At 44.0% G+C, this 27,930-nt stretch overlaps 1 protein-coding gene across 1 annotated transcript; it reads right to left on the bottom strand.

The window, feature by feature from the left end:
- Positions 1-6: 6 nt before the first annotated feature.
- LOC140116894 (uncharacterized) lies at positions 7-25,146 on the bottom strand. The gene is made up of 7 exons (XM_072133325.1): positions 25,063-25,146; positions 24,509-24,949; positions 23,177-23,234; positions 21,598-22,819; positions 18,580-18,608; positions 6,276-6,626; positions 7-818 (listed from the first exon to the last, which is right to left on the bottom strand). Exons 2-7 carry the CDS (start codon positions 24,947-24,949, stop codon positions 118-120), a joined length of 2,802 nt encoding a protein of 933 aa, XP_071989426.1. The 5' UTR covers positions 25,063-25,146; the 3' UTR covers positions 7-117.
- Between the last annotated feature and the right edge of the window lie 2,784 nt (positions 25,147-27,930).

The raw sequence follows: 27,930 nt of genomic DNA, 5'->3' as shown, positions 1-27,930 counted from the left end.
CCTCTATAAAGTATAAAATAAAAACTTTACTATGTATCAGACATCAGCAGAAGTCATCCTAAGGAAGGAAATCCAAAAATAGAAATCTAAACAGGTAACGTTCATACTGTAAAAATGTTAACTTGGCTTCGTCCCTGTGTGAATTCTCCGATGTTTAAGAAGATTTGATTTCTGACTAAAGCATTTCCCACATTCAGTGCATAGGAATGGCTTCTCCCCCGTGTGAATTCGTTGATGATCAAGAAGATGTGATTTCTGTGTAAAATATTTGCCACATTCATTACACGAAAATGGCTTCTCTCCTGTGTGAATTCTCCGATGTCTCGAAACATCCGATTTCTGATTAAAACATTTTCCACATTCCATACATGAAAATGGCTTCTCCCCTGTGTGAATTCTCTGGTGTTGAACAAGGTATGATTTGTGCGTAAAACATCTCCCACATTTAGTACATGAAAATGGCTTCTCCCCTGTGTGAGTTCTCTGGTGTTGAATAAAATGTGATTTCTGAGTATAACATTTCCCACATTTAGTGCATGAAAATGGCTTCTCTACTGTTTGACGATGATTAAGACTTGATTTCTGGGTATAATTATTCTGACATATTGAATATAAAAACATCTTTTCCTCTCGGTGACTTTGAAGATGAATGAGAAGATTTGATATCTGGGTAAAACGTTTCTCACATTTGGGACATGAAAACTGCCTCTTATCTCCATGATTTCCCTCCTCTGTGGAAAGATGTGACTGATTATCTTCTACTTCACCACAAGGAGATGAGGGGGGACGTCCATGGGAACCTCTTGTACTTTCATCTCCTGGAAAATATAACCAAGAAATCAGTATTGGATACAGTGACCTGGGATATTGCTGTCTATTCCATAAGGGAGTGATTCTATCATAAAAAAGATGGAAGAAATGTTTTGTTTTTACACGAGAAGGCAGGTGAACACTTTATATAACTTTTTATTTATCAACAGTAAAGGAATATCATATATTAATTATCAACTAACTAAAAGAATATCACCTCACACCTGAGACAATGAAAATCAGCAGCAGCATCCCACTAGATGATGAACAGGGGAGACAAGACACACAGAGGAAGGAAGGGACGTGGTACCCATCCATATTTGGTGGGAAAACATTGAGAAGGCAAGTGGCTGGATCGTAAGGAAAGTCAAAGTGAATAAAGCAGAGGAGACTCTGTGAACCATCTGCCAGAAACCACGCATTGAGGTACAATGGGGCAGGGAGCCGACTTCTCGAGAGCATCTCCATCAGAGCGGAGTGACGCCCGGGAAGAGGGCATGCAATAGTCCAAGGGTGTGGTACCAGTGGAAAAGAATCTTGTACCGGTTCTCCTTGAGTACAAAGTGAACTCTTAGCCGTCCTGTTCCAGATAGATTTCCAAACATCCCTAGGTAACTCTCTGCTCCGGTATCTCTCCTATTTCTTCATGTAAAGTTTCTGAGGGAAGGGGTCACAAGGCAGAGTAGAAAGAATTGTATACATGTCCAAGATAAGGAAGAGACCATAATCTTGCATTGCCTCTCGAAATCAGAAGGGTCGGAGACTGACAGGGCCCCATGTACATACAGCATAAAGTCTGCGATCTGTAAGTATTGGAAATGCACCCACATAGGGAGATTAAAGGTGCGTTGTACAATGCTAAATAGGTGATTTGAGAATCAACCAAATCTGCAAAACGAAACAGGACGTCCCCGACCACAAGCCATATCCCATGCCAGCGGGGGGGAAAGATAGGCGATGAAGAAAAGATATCATAGGGGAATGCCAAGAACATAAAGGGAATCGTCTAGTACAGTGGTGGCGAACCTATGGCACAGGTGCCAGAGGTAGCACTCAGAGCCCTTTCTGTGGGCACCCGGGCCATCACACCAACAGAGAGTTTACCAGCTAGAACTCAAGGCTTTCCCCTGTTATCCAATACAGCACAGGACGTGCTCAGCACTATTTTGAAGCAACATCCGTGGCTGCCAGTACTACAGGAGGAGCGGGAAGGGCTGAATAGAGATGGATTGGCATTGGAGCTCCTGCTCTAGGTCCCCTGATTCTTCCTCTTCAGTGGACCCTGGAGGGAAGCTACAATCCAAATGTCTCCATCTTTCTATTGTATTGGTGAACTCAGGAAACCTAAATGATTAAAACCTGTGATACAGCAGGGATCAATAAGTTACTGATTAAATTGTCATGTTGGCACTTTGCGACATACAAGTAGAGTTTGGTTGTAGCTTGGGCACTCTGTTTCCAAAAGGTTCGCCATCAATGGTCTAGTACAAATCTCTTTTGTGAACTGTATGGGTCCTAGTAGAGGTCTATGGTCAGCGACTAGACCACCAAAGGGATTTAGGATGTACCGGAGCCAACCATAACTTTTAAAGAGGCCCGAGCACAAATGTGACGTCAATGTGTGGCCCAACAACATTTGCATAGATATTGCAGAGCCAAACCCCCTGATCTTAGCCGGACATATGGTGGAGAAGGGTATCTGGTAATATAGGTTGGTATAGCTGTCTGGCCCGGGCGCTTTATTAGACCTTTCAAAGTGTCTCGGATTTCCTCCAGAGAAATTAAATTGAGCTGGTGTAAGGGAGGGAAAGCCACAGGAGGAAAGATCTCCAAACTTATTTTCGTAGCTTCCGACAGCTATCGACGACACTGAGCATGTGTTAATTTCAAGTATGAGCCCAAGTGGTTACTTAGGGTCTCCCTTATGTGTCAGCTGAAATTTATTCAAACACCAACCGGCGGCGAGGTCCGGGAGAATCAGTTTTGAGATTCAAGGTAACAGTGGCATGGTCCAACCAGGATATCAGAGAAGGGCATGTTAAAATCCCCACCAAGAATGATGGCCGCTGTCCAGAGCTTCATTTAATCTTTGCCCAATGGTAAAGTGCCGGGAACCGAATGGATACTTGTGCGAATTCTATAAAGCCCTACAAGCCCAGTTGACCCCCACTTTGACTGGCTGGTGCACGAAGGTGATACAAGGTTCCTCCATCCCAGAACATGTCAACACAAGAATTATCAAACTACTGCCCAAAGACAGTAAAAAACAGAATGCCCTTCCTCCTACCATATCACTGGTGAATGGGGACCTCAATGTCTTATGAAAAATCTTTGCTAATTGCTAGGTACAAATCATGCTCACATTAGTTGCAATAGCACAAGTAGGATTCACACATGGCAGGTCTGCGGTTACCAATATAAGACGAGTGCTCATGGCTCTAGACCGGGAGGGTACAGCGTCTGCCCTGGTCACCATTGATGCTGAAAATCTGGGTGCTATTTAATATGGCTCTGGAGCCGCTCGCCAGGTTTTTGCAGTATGATGGTTCCGTCTCGCCTTGTTTGCAGACTATATGGCCCTATTTATGGCAGACCCCGGACAGCATCTACCAGGGATAAGGTGTGTACTCTCGGAATACAGTATGTTCTCCAATTTCCGGATCAACCACCCAAAATTCACAAAAGTTAAATACTCTTTTTGGGACCCAGACAACCTGGCGGGCCCCTCCCGACATCAATTTGTGACATACCAGTAGCAGGAACCTGGGTAAAGTACTTGGGAATCAAGACAGTAAGAACCCCTGACTCAATCTACAGACTCAATTATCCCCCCCTTGTTCCAAAATATCAGCCAAGAAATCAGGCGGTGTTTCTACTGGGAAGAGAGCATCGATTAAAAATTATGTCCATCTCAACAGGCCGGGGTTGGACAGGAAATTAAACCCTGGCATGAGAAGGGATTGTTTAGATTCGCAGACATTGTAGACTACCGAGATAGGAAGATTTTGCCTTTTCCTGCCTTGCAGGATAAATTCCATCTCCCACATGCAGCCAATTTCCACTATATTCGAATTAGGCACTTCTTACAGTCCTTGAGCAGTACTGAGATGGTTTCGGCACCCACCACGTTTGAGCACATTTGCAAAACCGCCACCCACACCTCTGGTCTTATATCAGATATCTATATGATGCTATTACACCCAAGCTCAGATGACCCTATCGCACACCCATACATGGCCAAGTGGGAGAGCATAGTGGGGGGACCAATATCTCAAGACACATGGCAGCTGATTTGGAATAGAGCAGCTAAAACCTCCTTGTGTGCTACACATAAGGAGAATCAGTATAAGCTGATGTTGCAGTGGTATCATACTCCATCCTTATTACACAGATTATTTCCAGACACGCCGGATACCTGCTGGCGATGTGGCTTGCCTGGGGGAACTCTTCAACACATCTTCTGGACGTGTTCATTGGTGCAGCCTTTCTGGCAGGAGGTAAAGTCTCTCCTCCGGAGGTCGTAGCGGTGGACATTCCACTCTCCCCGTTGTATTACTTGCTGAATGTCTCTCCTCAGCCCAAAATTGAGCCTGCACATACTCACAGCTGCAAGGTGCCTGATAGCGCAATTCTGGAAAAGACAAGCCCCCCCCCCCTCCCGAATGGACCTAATCTCTAGGGTAAGGGAAACTCGCAGTATGGAATATCTGACTGCCGCCTTGAATAATCGTATCCCATTGTTCGACAAAACTTGGGAACGTTGGGATCGCTATTGGATAGAAGAGCGGGCAGGAGGAGGAGAGTGATGTGGTCACCCCTTTTGTTTCTACCCGAGTGTTAATTGTTGTCATAGTGAGTTTGTATGACTGTCTTTTGTTGGTACCCCCCCCCCCCCAACCCCTCTAGACCGATTAGGCATGGAGTTGATGCTGTCCTTGGTAATTGGATAACTGCCAGGAAAACATTGCACTGTCAGGCTTTGCACCCCTTTATGCAAATGGGAAATTTAAGCTGTTAATATCTTTTGGGACACAACTTGTCTTTCGGGTGTATTATTATTGAAAAACTTCAATGTGAAATATGTGCATGTTAACTTCTTTTGTTATATTTCTTTGAAAATGATAATAAAAATACAATTATATAAAAAAAAATTCAATTCACATCTTAGAGAGGCGAAGGATGAGGCCAAGCGAACATATTTTGATGTGATGCTAGACCTACCCATCTCGAAAGGGAGTATCTCAGTGCTCTACCAGCCCATGAGGGAAAAAAGACTTGAAGTTTGGGGGTTGGGAACGGCACCTGGCTGCAGAACTGGCCCTAACCACAGACCCTGGCGCTATCCAAAGTTCTAGAGCAATTGAAAAAACTCTTTTACCTGGAGAGACTGAACGCAGAAAGACAGAAATCTAAATTGACTCAGAAACTATTCAGTAAGTGGAGATGTGTTTTCATCACCTTCTTGGTGCAACCTTCAGCCATACCCAATGGTACAGCAAACATTAGGGGACGATTGGGTAGATTTGGTCTAGAGTGAGGAGCAGAGCAATGAGTGCAAAATTTACAATGGAGAGAGGAAGGAAGGGAATTTGTAGTACAGGAGATGCTAAATACATATGATTGAGCTCTAAAATGCTAAGATATGTTTCAAGGGACCTGCGGGTCCTTCACGAGCCCATGTTGTATGTTACTAATGTTTTAAGGGACCGGCAAGTCCTTCAAGCGTTTTGATATATGTGACTAAAGAGAAAAATGAATAAAACCTTACTTTAAAAAAAACAATTGCAGTTAGGTAAGTTGGCACTATTCGGAGCATATATGTTGCAGATATAAGGGGTAGGCCTTTAAGTGAGCACTCCACAATTACATGTCTATCCTGGGGAACCAACTGTGGTTTGGAGAATAAAATCGGACAATGTTCAACTTAAAAAAATGGCAAACCCCCCTCTTTTCCCATCCAACTAGAGGAGGAGTTGCATAGGAAAGGACTTAGAAGGGGATTGTAGATCAAGGATCACCAGGAAGGAGACAAGGGGACCACATGTCCAGAAGAATTGGAAACTGTGCATGCAAGGGAGAGAGAAGAGACTCCACCACAAAATACACAGAGACAGTCCTGGTAGCCCAGCAGATCAGCTCCAGAGAAGAGGAAGTCATCCCGGAGAAGCTTCATCTCTGCAAAGCAGCCGAATCACCGACATGAATAAGTTCATAAGGACCAGTTCCTGGAGTGATAGTATTAAGTACAAAACAAAAAATACATGATTTTGGCTCTTTCATCATCGTTTGAACACTGGAACCAATAAAATTCCTCAGAGTTTCATAGTAGCATGTGGATATCGGAGGAGGAGACCAGAGACAGATGAGCCGGTGTCTATGTCATCTCCATCTCCTCCCCTGGATGTGACCTCTCCCTGCAATGTATAAGGGAAGAATAACCCACAAGATACATGAAAGGCTCTTACCCTCCTCTGTCACTGATGAGGGGATTTCCTCTCCGCTCCTCCTTCCACCACAACTTTCCTGGAAAGATCCAACATGAAGGACATGAGAAAACAAGGAAATGTCTCCAGATATTATCAATTTCCAATTGTGGAGAATACTGGGGATGGGATTATATTGGTTTTTACATGGATCCCTCTGGGGGCAGAAATACTGCACACACAGGACAACCCCCAGTATTATCTTATTTGCATGCTGGCTGATTATATCTGTCCCAACCAGGGGTTGAGCTTTATTAGCATTTTCACATCGGGGCCAGAATAGCTGGAAGGGTTTGTTTTTCTTAGTGGGACAGCCAAGCTTTAAAGTCCCAACTTCACATGGGAGTTATAGTGTGTCCTAGCCCGATAGCAGGGACATTTCCAAACCTGGATAGCAAGACGAAGATTTGCCCGGTTCTCAATCTCTTGGATAAGGAAACACAGAAGCCAAGTCTTCATTACTGTCCAGATGTACTGGGGCTTGGTTGCAACTACGATCTTCTGTCCGACCGCTCTCATGTTTTGAAGATTCAGTGATTTGCCCCATGGAGGAGACCTAGCAGCCTTCCAGGGGCAGATGGGGCATGTGCAACAAAGATTGAATCAGAGGACACATGTGGCTCTCAATCACAATGTTGGGGAACACCTGTTCGCCTCCCAGTGTCCAGTGCTGCAGCGCTGTTACTAACTTATTGTCCTTCTGTCAACTTGATTGTACCATCACCCGAATCCAGTAACTTTGTCCACTGTGTATATATGTATTTTGTTTAGGGTTGTGTCTAATGTGCCATTAAAGCAATTAAGTATCTAATTTTAACTAAAGGTGTCCAGTTATCTGTCTCTATATATCCGTATTCTAGATATGTGCTGCCAGGGCTGGCTTCTGACCCAATATAATCCCATTAAGGACCAAGCTTAACCTAACGAGTGTTGGTGGAAGACACTGACTGACTGGGTCAGGGGAATCAGAATCATCTGATTGAGTTCTGTTTAACTAAAGATACTGAAAAGAGATCTCCAACCCTTTCAGGAGGGTGTATGTGAAAATTATAGTTAACTGACCTACAATATCCCTAGGGGAAAAACTCACACCATGTAAGGGACAAAAACCTCCAGGAACTAGAGGAAGAGACCGGAGGAATACTTCTCCAAATGTTTTATACCTCAACATCAATGTCACAGTTATATCACTGCCTAAAACTATGTGAATCGATCCTAAAGGTGGAGACTGCGCTCATGGATACCAGGTCTTACATTACTCAGTCCTCCTGCTGTGGACTGCAAGTTCTATATGACAGGCCACCCAACTGCTGCTGGAGGAGAGTTAGCAGAAAGGTTCATTACATCAGTCTATAGAGGATTTACAGGAACCTCAGCTCCACCTACCTGATGATCCAGTGGGACGTTCTCCTCCGGTTCCTCTTTGATATTTCGGGAATCTCCAGGACTAGGACATCTCTCTGGTTCCTGTGTAATATCCTGGGAATCTCCAGGACTGGGACATCTCTCTGGTTCCTGTGTAATATCCCGGGAATCTCCAGGACTGGGACATCTCTCTGGTTCCTGTGTAATATCTCGGGAATCTCCAGGACTGGGACATCTCTCTGGTTCCTGTGTAATATCTCGGGAATCTCCAGGACTGGGACATCTCTCTGGTTCCTGTGTAATATCCCGGGAATCTCCAGGACTGGGACATCTCTCTGGTGGATTTCTCTGACTGGATCCATCTATAGGAAATATACACAGTGACTGATACATTGTCTATATGTGATGATGAGATGATGGAGGAGGTGACCTCACACCTGCTCTGTCCTCTATAATCAGGAAGGTCTCCTCTTACCTGGTGATGTGAGGGGCTGGTGGTCCTCCATCATGATGTCCTTGTACTGGTCCTTGTGTCCTTCTATATACTCCCACTCCTCCATGGAGAAATAGACAGTGACGTCCTGACACCTTATAGGAACCTGACACCCACAATGACACAGTCATCACCCAGACCCCTCCCTTGTGTTATTGTACAATGTCCCAGCATTCCCGGCAGCGCTCACCTCTCCGCTCAGCAGCTCAGTGATCCTGGAGGTAAGTTCTAGGATCTTCTGCTCATGTATCAGTGAATGAGGTGGAGGCTCGGTGATGGGGCTCTGGGTCCATCCTCCTGACACACGGGGGGTCACACACTCACCAGACGACTTCTTCACTACTGTGTAATCCTGTGTATGGGGAGACACTGATCACTACATAGATCCTAAGAATCCTTCACCTCTCCAGTCATTTCCCGCTGTTATTCCTAGAGATAAGAGCCGTGTCCTGGGAGACTCTCACCTCTCCGGTTATCAAGGAGATCATCTCCAGGGTGAGCTCCAGGATCCTGGCCGCCATCTGCTCTCTGTCCTTCTCCCGGATCCCTGGTGGATCATTGATGGAAAGGATCATCTTTAGGAGAAACCTCTGGGAGTCCTGGATCTATAGAACCTGAGGAAACATGACAAGAACTAAGAGCAAACTCTATATCAGTGGTGGCACTCAGAGCCCTTTCTGTGGGCACTCCGGCCATCGCCCCAATTTCACCAAACAGGACCACATCCATCAAATCTTTCTGCAGTCCCAGGCAACTTAAGAGATGCTGCTCTCAGCACTATTTTAAAGCGACATTTCACTGGCTGTTTGAAACTGCAGGAAAAGTGAGAAGGTGTTGACAGAACTGCATTGTCTTGGAGATCCTCCTGCTGGACCAACCATTCTTCCTGGAGAGAAGCTACAATGATGGTCTGAATTTGTCCACCTTCTTTCAACTGTATTGGTTGCCTTAGGAGAGACAATACAATTGAATGATGTTGAAGGACAGGTAGTAATAAGTTACTGCTTGAAATGCCATGTTGGCACTTCATGCTAAATAAGTGGATTTTGGTTGTAGTTTGGGCACTCGGTCTCTAAAAGGTTCACCATGACTGCTCTATATGAAACAATTCTGTACAATAATATCTTGCTGAACTAGAAATATTGGTGGAAATTAATGACTGTATCTCAGGCTTCAATAGTACAACAGGTACCTTCTCACCAGGACTGCTCCCAGCAGTCATTACTCTGAGTACCCTGTGCCTATTCTGCGCTCCTGACTAGCCCAGCATATGGAACCAAACCAAACAAACAGGGCAGATCACACGTATTTCTCCAACACCACCAAATGCAGAATGGTGGCATTGGAGAGCAGCGGGTCTGTCCCGACTTACAATATGTCATGACTTACATCACTGAAACTTGCCAGTCTGCATTGACATCGCAGGACCAATCAAATTATGAGACAGGGAGACGTCACAAATCCAGGAATGGCTCGCGTTAACGAGTGGGTCATTAGCTGGTTGATGAGATTTTATTAAATCTTGAATGTATGTAGGGAAAAAAAATCGTGAATTCTGGTTTCTTTCTTTTTGCATTTTTTTTGGACCGCACATCGTGCCATAAAATTGATATGTTATCTTTATTCTATAAATCACTATGATACGGCGTTACCGCATTTATAATGTTTTTTATATATATTTTTACAATTTTGCTGAAAAACTAATATAGGAGAAAATCTCATTTGTTTTTGTATCGCCATCTTTACGCGTTGAGTTGTCCTTTTCACTGGTACCATTTTGGCCACAACCAATCACTCTTTGGAACATTTTTGTGAAGGGATTTTTAAGAAAAATTTACATTTTTGGTAAATTTTTTCAGCTCTTGTTTGGTTTTGTTTTTTTAGAACTGTATGTTTTATTGATTTTCGCAAGTTTTACATCTCATACAACATTTAACATCCATAACACAGATACATTAACAAATTGAACTGTGGCCTACAATGGTAGCCAATTCTTCTCAGGTAATGTATACCTATTCTAACAATACAATATGCCCTCTGCCACATTTACTGGCGCTGTGTGAGGGCCCATAGCTATAGATACCACAGGTTATACCGCAGACACAAGAGGAGAGTGTCAAGAAGGAAGGGCGGGAGGGAGACAGAAATATACTAAAGGTCTCCCTCTACTTGTAGTCCCCTCCAAGGTGGATGCCCAATAAGCTTAGTGTCCTAGAGGATGGCCATAGCTAGCACACCATAGAGTAATGGCTTCACTTCTTCCCAAAACGGTTAACTACAGGACCGGTAAATATGCTAACGAGCACCTCCTGCTGACCCATCTGGGGTATCCGGAAAGAGGCAATCGGATCTCATGAAACACCTTTGTACAGAGTAGATTAAACTCCCTCTTATTCCAAGTCCTCTTATATCAGGGTCTTGTGTAATATTGGCTTCTAGGGGCTCTATGCAAAGGACGAAGAGGAGGGGGGACATGGGGCACCCCTGCCGCGTACCATTCTTTATCTGGATTGGGAGGGAGGAGGCATGGGGGAGCCTGATAGTTCCTATTGGGTGTTCATACAGACCCCGAATTGCCTGCATGAGAGCCCATGTATATCAACATGTTGCAGGACTTGGAACCTAAAATTCAGATTCCGCCAATCAAAGGCCTTTCCGGCATCCAAACTAAGGATCATGTCTTTCTCATCCATTTGGGGTTAGCGCATCTATCAGTCGTCCTCCTAGTTTTACCCCCACCCTGGCGGCATGGAATAAACCGCTCTTGGTCCTTGTGGATCAGTTTCGGAATCCACCGCATCCAGGGGTTTGCCAGAATTTTAGTAAAAACCTTAAGGTCAGTATTGGGGAGAGAGAGAGTTTGCACTTTCTGTTACATTCTGATCGGACTTAGGGACCAGAGTTTACACTGTATATAAGCTAGAATTCCCGGAGCAACTCCCTAAGGCTACATTCACACTGCCGTATGGGGGACGTATATACGGCCGATATACCTCCCCCATAGACGGCAATGGGCGCACGTGTGGCACCGTACCGCTCCGTACCCCAGAAAAAGATAGGACATGTCCTATCTTTGTCCGTAGTACGGCGCCGTGCACCATAACTTCCTGTGGAGAGGGGTGGGGGTGAGCTGCGCTCACCTCCTCCTCCTCCTCCTCCTCCTCTCCCCATGCACTGCCGCTACGGTACGGGCGGGCAACGGCAGTGTGAATGTAGCCTAAGTTTTACAAGTTGTCGCAATCTCCCCGTGGCGGGTTTAGCAGACATTTTTACTTCCATACCTGCGATGGTCCTCCTAAGTCCCTGCTCCTGGCAAAGTCTTTTTAGTCCTTCCCCCATAATCTGTACAGCGCCCCCTCATTAGTGTGGAGCAGCCGCACCGTGCAGCCTCAGCTCCGCTACTCCGGGCCCCAGGAGCCTCTTTCACAAATTTGAATATTAGGGCAATAAAAGTTTTCCAAACTCAGTGGTCACTCACGGATCAGCCCTAAAAAGGCAGAACCCACCACCGCATCTACATTAATAGGTAGATCCGAGATGGTAGGTGTCCTTTAGAGGGGATGTCCCCTTGTTAATTACGAGGCTGGAGTACGTGCCAAATAATCGAGAGAATATAAATAAGAGGAGGTTGTCGTCCGCAATAGTCGCCAGAGTATTATACTCTCTTTATAGATGTCTGAAGAAAGCCCCTGCAATAGGCCTCACAGTGTCACCAGGAATGTGATGTTTAGCTGGTGACAGGTCTATACTGATTTTAAAAATGCCTTTGTCAGTACTTTATAAAACTTTATTTCACATTACCTGGCTCCCTGCCAGCAGCCTGTGTGCTCGTGTCTGCTGGAGCCCCACATCCTGCAGAACAGATGGTCCTGGAACCAGACATTTTTGCAGTTTTATGGTTGAGAAATTCACAGGTCCTTCTCATTGTAACATCAGTTCTCTCCGCAACATCGTCACAACCAAAGGGTCGACAGGGAATAGAAAACTCGTGTATAAATAGCTGGAGGGGGGGGGTCTAATAACTTATACTTACCTCTCCGGGCTCCGATGGTACATAAACTCCCCCACTCACTGCTGACCGGCCGAGAGGAGACACATCTGACCAGCACAAAGCCTGATCCAAGATACAGGCCCCCCATTGTACAATGTGGAGCATGCTGGGAGTTGTAGTCCTTCCCTATAGTGTGTGAGCTCCTGGAGCATGCTGGGAGTTGTAGTCCCTCCATATAGTGTGTGTGTGTGTGTGTGTGTGCTCCTGGAGCATGCTGGGAGTTATAGTCTCTCCATATAGTGTGTGCGCTTCTGGAGCATGCTGGGAGTTGTAGTCCCTCCATATAGTGTGTGTGTGTGTGTGTGTGTGTGTGTGCTCCTGGAGCATGCTGGGAGTTGTAGTCCCTCCATATAGTGTGTGTGCTCCTGGAGCATGCTGGGAGTTGTAGTCCCTCCATATAGTGTGTGTGCTCCTGGAGCATGCTGGGAGTTGTAGTCCCTCCATATAGTGTGTGTGTTCCTGCAGCATGCTGGGAGTTGTAGTCCCCCAATATAGTATGTGAGCTCCTGGAGCATGCTGGGAGTTGTAGTCCCTCCTCTGGTCACTTACCTCTTCTCTCCTCAGTGCAGGACACTCTCTCCCTCACACACGTCTCCTGCTCACTATCCACTAATCATGTGACCCTGGGAGTGTGATGTCACTGAGGGGCGGGGCTCCTACTCACTATCCACTAGTCATGTGACCCGGGAGTGTGATGTCACTGAGGGGCAGGGCTCCTGCTCACTATCCACTAGTCATGTGACCCGGGAGTGTGATGTCACTGAGGGGCAGGGCTCCAGCTCACTATCCACTAGTCATGTGACCCGGGGAGTGTGATGTCACTGAGGGGCGGGGCTCCTGCTCACTATCCACTAGTCATGTGACCCGGGAGTGTGATGTCACTGAGGGCGGGGCCTCCTAATCCCTATCCACTAGTCACGTGACTGTGTATCGAGGAGAAGTGGTGGATGAAGGACCTGCGATGATGTGTAGATCACGTGATGTAGGGAGGGGGAGGAGTCTGTACTGATCATTGTCAGAGATAAATCTAATAGTAAACCTTCGGCTAAGTTCACACCACTTCCACTACACACGTGTCCTCTCCTACACATATTCAAAAATTCGCTCTATACCATCTTGATCCCTATGGCTGCACCTAACAAACAAACCACTAGATGGCTGCAGAGTACCACAAATCTATCACTTTATTGACTTTATAAAAACACAGTTTCAATATCACAACATTTCGTTTTTAAATATAGAAGTTTATATCAATGTCAATATTCATGGGCGGCAACAGAGGGAGGTACAATAAGAAGAAAGGAAAGATTTCTTAAAATATGCAAAAAGGCCACCGGGTATCTATCTCTATTAATTAGAACTGCTAATTATTGCCCTATATGAGGCCAGAATCTAATTAGCTGCTAAGGAGCGTTCACACTACTGTCTGTATCTCAGTCCCTAGCCTGTGTCACTACAAGTGGTTAGAACTTCGGAAGCTTTAACGTATCCAAGTGATTTTGAGATTGTTTTCTCGTGACACTTTGTACTTCATGTTAGTTGAAAAATTTGGCATTTATTTATGGGGGGAAAAGAACGATATTTGTCGAAAGTTTGAAAAAATTCTCGATTTTCGAAATTCTGAATTTTTCTACTTTTTCAACACAGTCATAACAGCAAAATGACTTGATAACCCACATTTACGGGATGTCGGCTTTATGTGGACTCGGCTTTCGTGTGTCCTCGCATTTTTGTAGGATGTTATGAGGCTTAAAACTTTGGGTGCGATTTTTCACATTTTCACCTGCTCAGACTTCAGGTCACTGTGAGAGGCATAAATTATAGTAAAACTTTTATGAAGTTTGTTAACCCTTTAATTGTTTTACAGGAGTTAAAACAAAATCAGTTGCAAATTTAAAATTGTAATTTTTTTGGGCTAAATGAAGGTATTTTTCAAAAAATTTACACATCTCAGCGGATTAAATACCATAACACTCTACAAAGCTTGATACCCATTTTCTCCCAAATACGCCAATACACCCAATGTAGTGTTGTATGGGCACAGGCCAGGGCATTGAAGGGAAGGCAGGGTCACCCCGGGTTTCAGTAGGCCCCTGGGGGACAGACCCTCAGTGGGCCCCTTTGCAGTGAACTTAAGTGGCGGAATTAAAAATACAGAGACTAAAACAGTCTCCTGTTCCCTAAAATATTTGCTAGTTCATCATTCCAATCAGACCCCTCGTGGTTATTTTATATAAAGCCCCCCTCACCCCATGGATTCCTTATATATAGCCTTAGGTGGCCCCCCCAACAGCTCTGGCCCCGGCGCTTGCCCAGGTATGCCCAGTGCCGAAGCCGACCCTGAGGGAAGGAGCACCATTCAGAGCAGAATCACATGGTCACTTTGTAATAACTGTACTATCTTCATTTTATTTTATTTTTTTGCAATTTGGACAAGTAAGACGCACTTTACAAATACTTCATTTTAGTTGTTCATTAGCCTATTGATGAGATTTTATACTGATGATCACAGACACTACACATACTGACACTGTCTCACACTCTAGTAGTCAGTCAGTGACACAGACATTAGTAATGTCTAGTTAGGATTTTTCCCGGCCACAACAATCACTATTGAATTTACCCAAAGAAGCCTTCAGTTCTGTGCAGCATCTCCACACTGCGCCCATAAAAATACAACAGTCACAGTATAATGTCACCTAGAGAACATTGTGCTCCTAAGTAGTATATATGCCAAGCTACACAATTTAATATATAGCTCCCTAATAATTTAATAAATAGTGCCACCTAAATAAATTAATATATAAAACACCAACCTAATAAACTTATGGTATATACAGCCCCCAATTAAATTATATACAGCCCCCCTTAACAACCTACCCAATGAATGTCCCCCTATTAAGATTTGTCCCCCATATATAATAACCCCCATTTATGTAATATATAGTAGCCCATCAGACCACCCCCAGATCAATTAATATCCATCCTCTATATAAAAAAAAAACCACCTCCACCCCCAGTTTAATTATATAGAACAATTATATATAGAGCCCTGAACCCCCATTTTATCATGGGCACCATAGTCATGACTCCCCATCCCACTTTGTTTTGTCATATACAGAGCCCCAATTTATGTAGGATCCGTCCCCGATAGTTAAATCTCCTTCTCTGCCGGCACAATTTTTAAATTATATTATATTATATATTATATGGCCAGTTTAAAAATAATCAACGTTTATTTACCTCCTCTCCCACGCAGAGGTCCTCTCCTCTACTCCCAGTTCTTCTGTCAGGTACAGTGCTGTACATGGACACAGGTGGCGTGACGTCATCAACCGCGACCTGCGTCCTCTACATCCTTGGAGCAGCGTCCGCTTGCCAAAAGTGATGGCAGCACGGACTATCGCCGACAGGTTTGCACTGCTAGTGCATGATTTGGGCGAATGCCCAAATCCCCCACCGCTGTTCTGCCGCTCCTTTTAGGGCTCTACATCTGCCGCCTGAGGCAGATGCGTCCCTGCTTGAATGTATGCAGGAAAAGAAAATCGTTAATTCTGGTTTCTAATTTTTTGTCACGTTTTTGGGGCCGTTCACCGTACCATAAAAATGATCTTTAGTTTTATCTTTAGTCTATAGATCACTATGCTTACAGCGATACCTCATTTATTTAGTTTTTCATATATTTTTCCAATTATACTGAAGAAAAAACAATATAGATCATGTCTCTTTTGTTTTCGTATTCCCCACCTTTTCAGAAAATAACTTTAATATTTTTTGGTTGACAGAGCTGGTTTAGGGATTATTTTTAGTTGTTGAGGTGTTCTTTTCAGTGGTACCAATTTGGAGCACGTAACTTTTTTGATCACTTTTTAGAACATTTTTTTGCAGGGTTTTTCTTTAATGAAAACTTTAGATTTTTGGCAAGTTTTTGTGATTTTTTTTTTACCGCTTTCACCGTGCGGGTCCAATAATATTTCTGATTATTGTAAAGATTAGTATGGACAAAGCAATACCAAATATGTGGGTTTTTTGGTGACTTTGTGGTTATTGTACTTTATTAGATATGTACAGGGAATGTTGGTGTTTACGGGACTTTTACTGTATTGAACCCCTAGCCAGGGGATTTTTAGACTGTTTTCTCGAGACACATTGGGGGTCATTTACTAAGGGACCGAATCGCGTTTTTCCTTTGGGTTACGCCAATTTTTCAGTTTTTGCGCCGATTTTCCCTGTATTGCCCCGGGATTTTGGCGCACGCGATCGGATTGTGGCGCATCGGCGCCGGCATGCACGCGACGAAAATCGGGGGGCGTGGCGGTACGAAAATCCGACGGATTCTGAAAAACCGCCGCATTTTTTTTTAAAAAGTGTCGCTGGACGGCCCGGCTTGGTGAAGTTCAGTGCATTCCGATGAACTTCAGCGCAGCAGCGACACCTGGTGGACGTCTGGGGAACTCCCTTAGTGAATCGCGGGAAGACCCGAATCCTCCACACAGAACGCGCCACTGGATCGCGAATGGACCGGGTAAGTAAATCTGCCCCATTGTTCTTCAAATTAGTTTAAAAATTTGGATGATATCTTTTGTGTTTAGTTATGCAAAAAATTTTGAAAAATTCTTTATTACTAGAGTTCTGAATTCTCTACATTTGAAGCAGATAGTCATAGCACCCAATTTATTTCATAACTTACATTTCCCAAGTGTCTGCTTTATGTTGGATGGTTTTTTAACATTCCACATATTTTACTAGAATGTTAGAAAGCTTAGAATTTGGGATCATTTTTCAAATTTTTTGGAAAATCACCTAAACCCGCATTTAGAGGAACCTGCTCAACTGTGAGAGGCCTAAATAATAGCAAGACTCGAAATTACCCCATTATGGAAACTACACCCCTCGTTGTATGAAAAGGCACTTGGAGGCTTGGAGGTGCGGTCTACAAATTGTTATATTTTTGGACAATACACTCATTTTGGGTAGAAACTTAAACATTCAAAATGAATTAAATGAAAAAAGGCTCCACAAAGTTTGATCCCCAATTTCTCCAGAGTGCCGATCCCCCATATGTGGTGGTAACCTGCTGTATGGGCGCACGGCCGGGCATAGAAGGGAAGGAGGCGCCATCCCGAGCAGATCTGCTTTGTCACATTGTACAGGCTATAATTTTTTTCTTTTTTTTAATGTGGACCTATAGGGGCTTATTTTTTTTGCCACATGAGATGCACTTTTCTGGTACGTAATTTTGGGGCATCTATAGCTAATTGGGAAGCTTTTATTAACTCTTTGCTGGTGCAGGAAACGAAAATTATCAATTTTTGGGAAGATTTTATTGTTCCATTTTTTTGGCCGTTAACCATACCATAAAAATAGTATATTATTTTTATTCTTTGGGTCGCCACAATTACGAAAATACCTCATTTATATAGATTTTGTATTTCCCCCCCCCCCCAATTTTACTAAATAAAAAGTAATTTGGAGAAAATGTTGTTAATCTTAGCATCACCGTCTTTTCAAAGGCATAACTTTTTTTATTTTTTCGGCTGACAAATCTGGTTAATGGCTTGTCTTTTCTGGCTAGTATTGATCTTTTCAGTTGTTGTTTTTTTTTTGGTGCGGGTAACGTTTTTTAAAAAAAAATTTAGAGCATTTTTTTTAAAGGGTGTTAATTAAAAAATCTTTTTGGGGGGTTATTTTTTACGGGGTTCATTTTGAGGGGTCAATAATGATTCTTTTGTATTATGCAGATTGTCATGGATGTAGCGATACCAAATATGTGGGGGGGGGGGATTGTATTTGGAGAATACTGATTTGGAGAAAATCTTTTTTTATTTTTTTACCACCTTTTCATATGCATACCTTTCTTATTTTTCAGGTTAAGGACTTATTTTTTGTGAGAATGTCAGGCTCCAAGGGTAGTGGACCCTCTGTACCACCACGGATAATGATGTAAGCCGACACCTGGGAACGGAGTGTAGGTGGCACCCGGTTTTCACCAGAGCCGCCGCAAAGTGGCTTTGACTTGTTGCGGCGTGGTACCATGTCGAACGCTTGAATTAGTTGTGCAACCCACATATTGCACTATACAAATATTGCAAGATACTACCATATATACTCGAGTATAAGCCGAAACCCCTAATTTCAACACAAAAAACTTGGAAAACCTATTGACTCGAGTATAAGCCGAGGGTGGGAAATGCATTGGTCACAGCCTCCCAGTATACCTGTACCATATAGTTTGCCAGCCCCTGTAGTATACAGCCTGCCCAGCCCCTGTAGCATACAGCCTGCCCAGCCCCTGTAGTATACAGCCTGCCAAGCCCCTGTAGTATACAGCCTGCCAAGCCCCTGTACTAGGAAAAAAAAAATAACACTATACTCACCTTTCCGACGTTCCCTGTAGGTCCTCTTACTGTCATACCGAAAATCTGCATTAAAGTCCACATCCTATACATCCAGCTTTTTGGTGCGTTTTTTATACAGATTTTTTGCATTTGTTTTTTGACCTGTTTTGTTTCACCTGATCGAACATTATTCCATGGAAAAATCTGTATCAAATCTGCGTCATGCATTAAATTAAAAAAAATAAATTAAAAGTTATGGCCCTAAGTCCAATAAATAAGAAAATTCACTAAACATGCCCTGATCTTTAAAGCCTTTTAAGACCAGATGAGAAAGGGGTTAATTTATGCGATTTTCACATCACAAATGCCTCAGTGGCGCATTGTCTATTCGCACCTAAAGAAACACAAACAAACAACAAACAAAAACCAATGCAGTAAAGTATTTGCAGGACAATAAAGCAAACCTAGCGTAAGGAATCTACCATCTTAAAACCCAGTGCCACTTAGACTCCGCTCCCAGGTGTCGGCTTACGCCATCGTCCGTGGTGGTCCAGTGGGTCCACTACCCCTGGAGCCTTACAGTAAGATCCGGCCATGGACCCCGCCAAGGTTCCGCTTCCTGAATTGGCTGATCTTACCACCGTCGTGGTCCAGCAATCCCTGCAGACTGCCACACAAGGTCAACAGCTTGGACAAGTTATCTACCATCTACATCTGCCCTATTCTTAAAACCTAAACTTCGTTCTACAAATTTTTCTAAAATTAATATGAAAATTACCTGAAAAGGCTACTTGGGTTTGGAGTAGCCAGGCGGGGGGGGGGGGGGCAGAGGCTACATCACGCCCCAGTAGCTTCAGCAGGGACGCTCCGTAGCACGTTCCGGCACGCTCCTCTTCTTTCAGATGTCCCGCAGCATGGACGTCCACTAGCGTGTTCCGGCACGCTCTTCTCGACGCCTCTTGGTGCTATGAAGTTACTATGCAAGGGACTCCTGTCCCAGGTTACAGTGACGAGATGCACAGGCGCATCGTAGATACTGTACCATTGGCTTAGTGCATATTGGGGAAACAAGAACTCCATATATTATATATACATCAATATGATGCAGAGTTCAGTCCTCAGCAGAGTGCAAATAGGTAGCAGGCAACGGGCCTAAACGGTTAACAGCAGATCTGGAACTGGAGTGGTCATGGAGAGGGTCCTCAAGAATAGTGCGCCAGCCTGGTAGTAGATGCAGGCTGGGATGGAGCTGTGTCCAAACTGTGGAAGCTGCAGCTCTGGATTGGAGTCTCCTGACTCTTGTCCTGGGATTGGGTTAAGTGTCAGTACTAAAGGTGTGCTACACACCGACTCTCTCTTCACTCTTGGTTGTACGAGACAGTGCTCCTCCCTGCCCAGGGGTGTTATACTCCTGGTTAGGTGGTAGCACCTCTCCAATCACACTCCAGTGTACAATATAGCCAACTGATTGGTTACAACTTATACCCACAGCTGCTAATTACTTTAGACTTCCCTGCATTATCCCTTGATGAGTTAATCAGACTCACTATATGGATCCTGACAGGTTGAGGACCTTATTCGCAACTACTCCCATGCCTATACGTTGGCAGGGGTGTTGCACATGTGTCAGCCAGGATATTCAGCAAAAGGGTGCATAGCCTGGGAAAGTACAGAGAATGATATAAAAAAAAAAAGCTGCTGACATCCAGGAGGATGGAGAAGACACAGCACACAGTAGTTAGTGAATAGTTTTAATCCTATGAATCTACCCCCTTCTCTGCACTGATGGAAATTGACCGTCAAGGCCTAGAACGAAAGGGGTGGTGTGCAGAGCAGGGTGGTGGATGATACTAGATTTTTCTTGGAGGAAATCTATCCTTAAAATACTGTATATACTCGAGTATAAGCCGACCCAAGTATAAGCCGAGGCCCCTAATTTTACCACAAAAACCTGGTAAAAACCTATATTTTTTTTACTTGAGTATAAGCCGAGTTTGGGTTTTCAGCACATTTTTTGTGCTGAAAAACTAGGCTTATACTTGAGTATATATGGTACTTCATGATAAACCAGAAGCACTTACTCATAGATCCAGGCCCCATGACTGGTTATCTTGTTAAATTTGTTATCCATGGCCTCCTTCTAAAATCATGCTAATGAGTCAGAAGGGCTCCTGGGGTTGTTGCCAATTCCCCTTCTTACTGTAGCTTCACAGGCAGTTACACTGTAAAAGCTCTTCCGCTATCCTACGGTGTGCTGAAATCTTCTCTGCTGCAGTGAGGTTATATTAGGCAGAGGGAGGGAGGGAGGAAGTGCTGCGCAGGAGCAGAGGGTAAGAGAGTGCGGCGGGGCTCTGGTATTAACCCTCCAGAGCCCTTCAAACTCATTGGCATGACATTAAAAGTTGATTTTATAAAAAGGGAGGCCATTGATAAGAAATATAAGAAAGTTACCACGTCATGGTGCTCCTGGTTCATCATGATAGAGTTTAATAGTAGATTTCCTTTAAACAGAGCAGCTGCAGGGGGCGGAGATAGATATGTGTATGAACGTGAGGGACTTACTGTAGACAGGAGAGAGCACCTCAGCTCCTGGCTTCCTTTTACTACAATACAAAGGCTCAGACTGATGTACAGTGCACAGCCCCGCCCCTGCAGCCGGTGCACAGCCCCGCCCCTGCAGCCGATGCACAGCCCCGCCCATGCACAGCACCTCCCATGCAGCCGGTGCACAGCCCCGCCCCTTTGGGAGAGGGGCAGAGGCAGGCAGAAAGAAGAGGATCAAAAGTAAAACAGTTGTAACAAAGTAATGAATGTATATTGGAATATGTTTTCAACCATTGTAGCTATAGAAGTAAACTCAAACTATACATTTACACAGAAGGAGCAGAGATCTTACATTTTTTTCTTATTTTAAAGGAATGTTTATTTAGTACAAAAGACAATAACTACTGGAACACGCTTACAATCTATACAGGAGGGAAGATGAGACACAAGGTGAGGAGCACAACAGTGCAGGTATCGTGTGTTGTAGGTCATCCTAGTGGGGTTTCTACTTACAATATTTCCTGACATGGCTTCTCTCCTGTGTGAGTTCTCTGATGTTTCACAAGACATGTTTTCCATATAAAACATTTCCCACATTCAGCGCATGAAAATGGCTTCTCCCCTGTGTGAGTTCTCTGATGTTGAAGAAGAGATGATTTCTTAACAAAACATTTCCCACATTCTGAACATAAAAATGGTTTCTCCCCTGTGTGACTTCTCTGATGGAGAACAAGATTTGATTTCTGAGTAAAACATTTCCCACATTCAGAACAGGAGACTGGCTTCTCCCCTGTGTGGGTTCTCTGATGATGAACAAGACCTGTATTATTGCTGAAACATTTTCCACATTCGGTACACGAGAATGGTTTCTCCCCTTTGTGAGCTTTTTGATGGTAAGCAAGATGCGCTTTCCGCATAAAACATTTCCCACATTCTGGACATGAAAATGGCTTCTCTCCTGTGTGAATTCTCTGATGCCTAATTAAATCTGATTTTGAGGTAAAACATTTTACACATTCAGTACAAGAAAATGGCTTCTCTACGGCGTGAATTCTCTGATGGTAAACAAGAGACCATTTATCAATAAAACGTTTTCCACATTTAGGACATGAAAATGGTCTGTCTCCTAAATGACTTCTATGGTGTCTATCAAGAGTTGCTTTATCGCCCAAACTTTTCCCACATACAGAACATGAAAATGGCTTCTCCCCTGTGTGAGTTCTCTGATGTCGGACAATATACGATTTTGTGGTAAAACATTTCCCACATTCATTGCACGAATATGGCTTCTCTCCTGTGTGAATTCTCCGATGCTCAACAAGATGTGATTTCTTCCGAAAACATTTCCCACATTCTGGACATGCATATGGCTTCTCCCCTGTGTGAGTCCTTAGATGTACTACTAAATCTGATTTCTGAGTAAAATATTTCCCACATTCAGTACATGAATACGGCTTCCGTTTTGTGTGAAGTTTGACACGTTCATCAGGTCTTAATTTCTGGCTATGGGTTTCCTCCCATTCTGAACATGAATAAATATTTTTCTCTTGATGACTTTGAAGATGAATGAGAAGATTTGATTCTTTACTATAAGACTTCTCACATTTGGGACATGAAAACTGCCTCTTCTCTCCATGGTTTCCCTCCTCTGTGGAAAGATGTGACTGATTATCTTCTACTTCACCACAAGGAGATGAGGGGGGACGTCCATGGGAACCTCTTGTACTTTCATCTCCTGGAAAATATAACCAAGAAATTAATATTGGAAGTTACGAGTAGAAGTAAAGCGGCCAGTCAGTAACATACAGTCATCTATGGAGAGAAAGATCATGAATATTACAAATATAAAACACTGACATACTGTATAATTCCATTATAATCCAACCAAGAAATTATCGAATCCTTAGAATCCAGATTCTTCTACTTCCAGGGGATAAGTGGTTGTCTAAGCAGAGATTCCCATCTCCCCCTGAAGCTGTGAGGCCTAGATGAAACATTGCCGGATCCAAGGGTTTTCCTAATAGTCCATCACATTTACTCCCTGCAATGTATAAGGGAAGAATAACCCACAAGATACATGAAAGGCTCTTACCCTCCTCTGTCACTGATGAGGGGATTTCCTCTCCGCTCCTCCTTCCACCACAACTTTCCTGGAAAGATCCAACATGAAGGACATGAGAAAACAAGGAAATGTCTCCAGAGATTCTCTTATATCCAAGTGATGGACAGAAACCTCTAGAACCAGGAACTAAGGGGAATAATCTCCTGCAGGAGGAGACGGGATCAATACTAGAAACCAGTAATAACCACAGCGACTAATAATATCATCCCATAGATCAGAGGTCGCATTGACGCCTGTACAAGCCTCATGTGTAATAAAAGGCATAGACATTTAGTAGTAGTTGATGGGCAATGAGGACAAATACAAAACACACATCAGTACTGCCGGTGCAGCACCTGACATCTCCTCACACACTGCTGTTCATTAGGCTTGAATCACTGCCATTGCGGAGAGGAACCCAGTGATGTTGGTCCATCAGACAGGGAAATGGAAAGGAGTGGGTGGTAACCGTCGCAGGCTGGAGGTGTGAATAACTAGGAGCCGAAAGAGCAGCACCAGCAGCCTGTGTAATGGAGTGAAAGGATGAGCATTCAATTTTTTCGTCTACTGTGGCCACATCTTACCAGAACTTATCACAAAGCTGCACGAGGGTGGCATTGGCGTTCATCTGTTAATCAGGACAAATGCAATTGCCAGGTTGCTCATGTAAAATATATAGATTAATCAAAATTGCATGAAGGCGCCTGTACCTATAAACTACTTAATGGAATGTAAAAAACGGGGCGAGTGTCTGCTTTCAGAAAATATATGGTTTGTTGGGGCTTAGTATAATTCTTTATGCTATCATTTTGGTTTTATGCGTACAAAATTGTAAAACATGCTCTCACCAAAAACACTAAAAAAATTTCCACAAGCGCCTGGCACAGAAGGGGTTAAAAATCTGCAGTGGAAACTGAGATTCGAACCGTTCGGTCCCAGAGCTCAGGTGAGATGCCCAGACAATTTGTGAACCTTGAAAACTGATGTTATCATGTATTCACCTCATATGCATCTATAACAGATTCTCATTCAATGTCTTCTGAGAGATCAGAGAAAAACTAGAACATAGGAAATTATCTATTTAATACAATTAACCTGCGAGATGTGTGACACTACAAGTATCCAGACGCCTCGTCATGTGACAGAGACCTGCAGGTCATATACTGATCCGTCATATTACTCCAACTTCATCCTCTTCCTCCACTAATAATACTCCTCAGAGATACTAAGAGGAGGATTTATACTCTGCCCGACCCTCCACCCACTGCTGCTGGGGAAGGTAAGTAGCTTCATCACATCCACAGGAACCTCAGCTCCACCTACCTGACGATCCAGTGGGACGTTCTCCTCCGGCTCCTCCTTAATATCTCGGGAATCTCCAGGACTGGGACATCTCTCTGGTTCCTGTGTAATATCTCGGGAATCTCCAGGACTGGGACATCTCTCTGGTTCCTGTGTAATATCCCGGGAATCTCCAGGACTGGGACATCTCTCTGGTTCCTGTGTAATATCCCGGAAATCTCCAGGACTGGGACATCTCTCTGGTTCCTGTGTAATATCCCGGGAATCTCCAGGACGGGGACATCTCTCTGGTTCCTGTGTAATATCCCGGGAATCTCCAGGACTGGGACATCTCTCTGGTTCCTGTGTAATATCCCGGGAATCTCCAGGACTGGGACATCTCTCTGGATACTGTGTAATATCCCGGGAATCTCCAGGACTGGGACATCTCTCTGGTTCCTGTGTAATCCATGTGGGATCCATCTATAGGAAATATACACAGTGACTGATACTTTCTCTATATGTGATGATGAGATGATGGAGGAGGTGACCTCACACCTGCTCTGTCCTCTATAATCAGGAAGGTCTCCTCTTACCTGGTGATGTGAGGGGCTGGTGGTCCTCCATCATGATGTCCTTGTACTGGTCCTTGTGTCCTTCTATATACTCCCACTCCTCCATGGAGAAATAGACAGTGACGTCCTGACACCTTATAGGAACCTGACACCCACAATGACACAGTCATCACCCAGACCCCTCCCTTGTGTTATTGTACAATGTCCCAGCATTCCCGGCAGCGCTCACCTCTCCGCTCAGCAGCTCAGTGATCCTGGAGGTAAGTTCTAGGATCTTCTGCTCATGTATCAGTGAATGAGGTGGAGGCTCGGTGATGGGGCTCTGGGTCCATCCTCCTGACACACGGGGGGTCACACACTCACCAGACGACTTCCTCACTACTGTGTAATCCTGTGTATGGGGAGACACTGATCACTACATAGATCCTAAGAATCCTTCACCTCTCCAGTCATTTCCCGCTGTTATTCCTAGAGATAAGAGCCGTGTCCTGGGAGACTCTCACCTCTCCGGTTATCAAGGAGATCATCTCCAGGGTGAGCTCCAGGATCCTGGCCGCCATCTGCTCTCTGTCCTTCTCCCGGATCCCTGGTGGATCATTGATGGAAAGGATCATCTTTAGGAGAAACCTCTGGGAGTCCTGGATCTATAGAACCTGAGGAAACATGACAAGAACTAAGAGCAAACTCTATATGAAGCAATTGTGTCCATGACATGTGTGATGTGACAGATGGGGATTCTCCAGACACTGGAGGGGAGGTCACTGGACTGAGGGAGGAGTGATGGCGCTGGACTGTGCCGCTCCTCACTAATAGCACATACTGGACCCCACATGGAGAGAGATTTTGGGGGCTATAATTAGAGATGAACATGTTGGTAGAAATTCAGATTAGACAGTTTAGACCGAATTGCCTGATAAAATTTGGGACTCGGACATTGGGCCATTGTCCAGAACACAACCCCTGTTGAAGTCAATAGGGACTGGGATTTTAACACCAAACAAAAATGGCTGGAGGGCTGAAAAATGGTAGAAATATCAGGGCAGTTGTCCTGCTTACTAGGGGCTGGGGGGAAGTACTTAGAATAACATTAAAAAATATAGTTAGGTAAAATAATAATAAAATACTATTAATGTCACTGCGCTGGAGGTATGGGTAGTGATTGGACCTAACAAGCACTTTTCGTGGGAGAGGAGGGCGCTAGAATGACAGTGAGGGGCAGGAAGGGAATTGGATGAGGAAGGGATTTAGGGGAAACCATTCTATATAACATAACCAGCAATGTTATTTAGGTGTAAAAAGACATCTAGACCCTTCTTGAAGCTCTCTGCTGTCCCTGCTGTGACCAGCGCCTGAGGCAGGCTATTCCACAGATTCACAGTTCTCATAGTAAAAAAGCCCTGTCGCCTCCGGTGATTAAACCTTGGTTTCTCCAGACGGAGACAGTGCCCTTACCACCATATTTTTTGGATGGACCATTCATATATTTATATAGATTAATCATGTCCCCTCGTAGTCGTCTCTTTTCCAGACTAAATAAATCTAGTTGTTTTAATCTTTCCTCATAACTAAGACCCTCCATACCCCTTATCATTTTTGTGGCTCTACATTGAACCCTCTCCAGCTCCAGGGCCTCCTTTTTATGGACCGGTGCCCAGAACTGGACAGCATATTCCAGGTGAGGCCGAACCAATGCCTTGTATAGTGGTAATATTACATCCCTATCACGAGAGTCCGGACCTCTGCTGATACATGACAACATCCTACAGTCACCACCATGGATTTTGCGAAAATGTTTTGATGCCATAGAGATGTTGACTATGTCTTTATTTTTGGCATCAGATGGCGTCTCCTAATATGTGTTTTTAAAGCGCCGCTTGTACATCCTACGTATTGTACTCTGCAGGTTTTGCAAATAATGGTATACACAACATACGTGGTATTACAATTAATATAACTACGAATATTATATTTTTGTTGTGTATAAACCGTGATGCATGATTACAAGTACACTTGTTGTGACCACATTTGAAAAAACCTTTTGTGGAAAGCCAATGGTTCTTTTTGATGTCATTGTTTGACGTAAACAAGCTAGGTGATAGGATATTGCCTAGTGTGGGTGCCTTTTTAGAGATGAATCGAATCTTGTTACTAGCAGACTTAAAGATGAACAAACTCACATGTAGCAGTCTTTGTTCCTTGTGCTGCCTAAAAGCCTTTTAAACCCGGCTAGGGTATTCACCTGCCGTATAAATTGTACTTAACTCTATATGGTGAAGGCATAAATTAAAATGTAACTTTTATTAATAATATATTAAAAGAATAAAATGTGTTTTTTCAACCACCAAACTTGTCTCACTGATCTCTATGTATCAATGTTATACATGTAGAGTGCAGGGGACCTACAAGGATAGTTATGCCATAATGTATTGGTTATAACATATGGTGACTCTGTTTATCTACACCAGTGCTCATTAAGAAAAGGCATTGATCTCACCCATCTTGTGGTCACAGCAGGGGTGGTGGGGATGATCCGTCCTGGGTATCTCCAATTCTGGATGAGGACAATAACACTGTCCCTAGTCAGCCCTATTATATCGGTTCTCCCTCAGTGTCCGAGAGTTGCTCCCGCCCTTACAAGGACGGTCCCAAACTATCCCTATAGGTAACAGTCGCCCTGCTTTACCCTATATATTCAGAATCCAATCTTCCCAACGCGTTTCCAGTGCCACTCCTTGTGGAACCTTCATCAGGGGAATAGCAATAGTAGTGAATACTACATAAAAAAATATAAATGGTAAATGGCTGTGGGTTCTCCAACAGTGGTCAGTGGTGGTGGGTTACACAGTGGTGCACTCCACTCCTGTAGCAGCCTATTGACACATCCTCACA

This window comes from Engystomops pustulosus, chromosome 2, assembly GCF_040894005.1.
Source record: "Engystomops pustulosus chromosome 2, aEngPut4.maternal, whole genome shotgun sequence".
Taxonomy (NCBI): Eukaryota; Metazoa; Chordata; class Amphibia; order Anura; family Leptodactylidae; genus Engystomops; species Engystomops pustulosus.
This window is presented reverse-complemented; position numbering and strand designations above follow the sequence as displayed.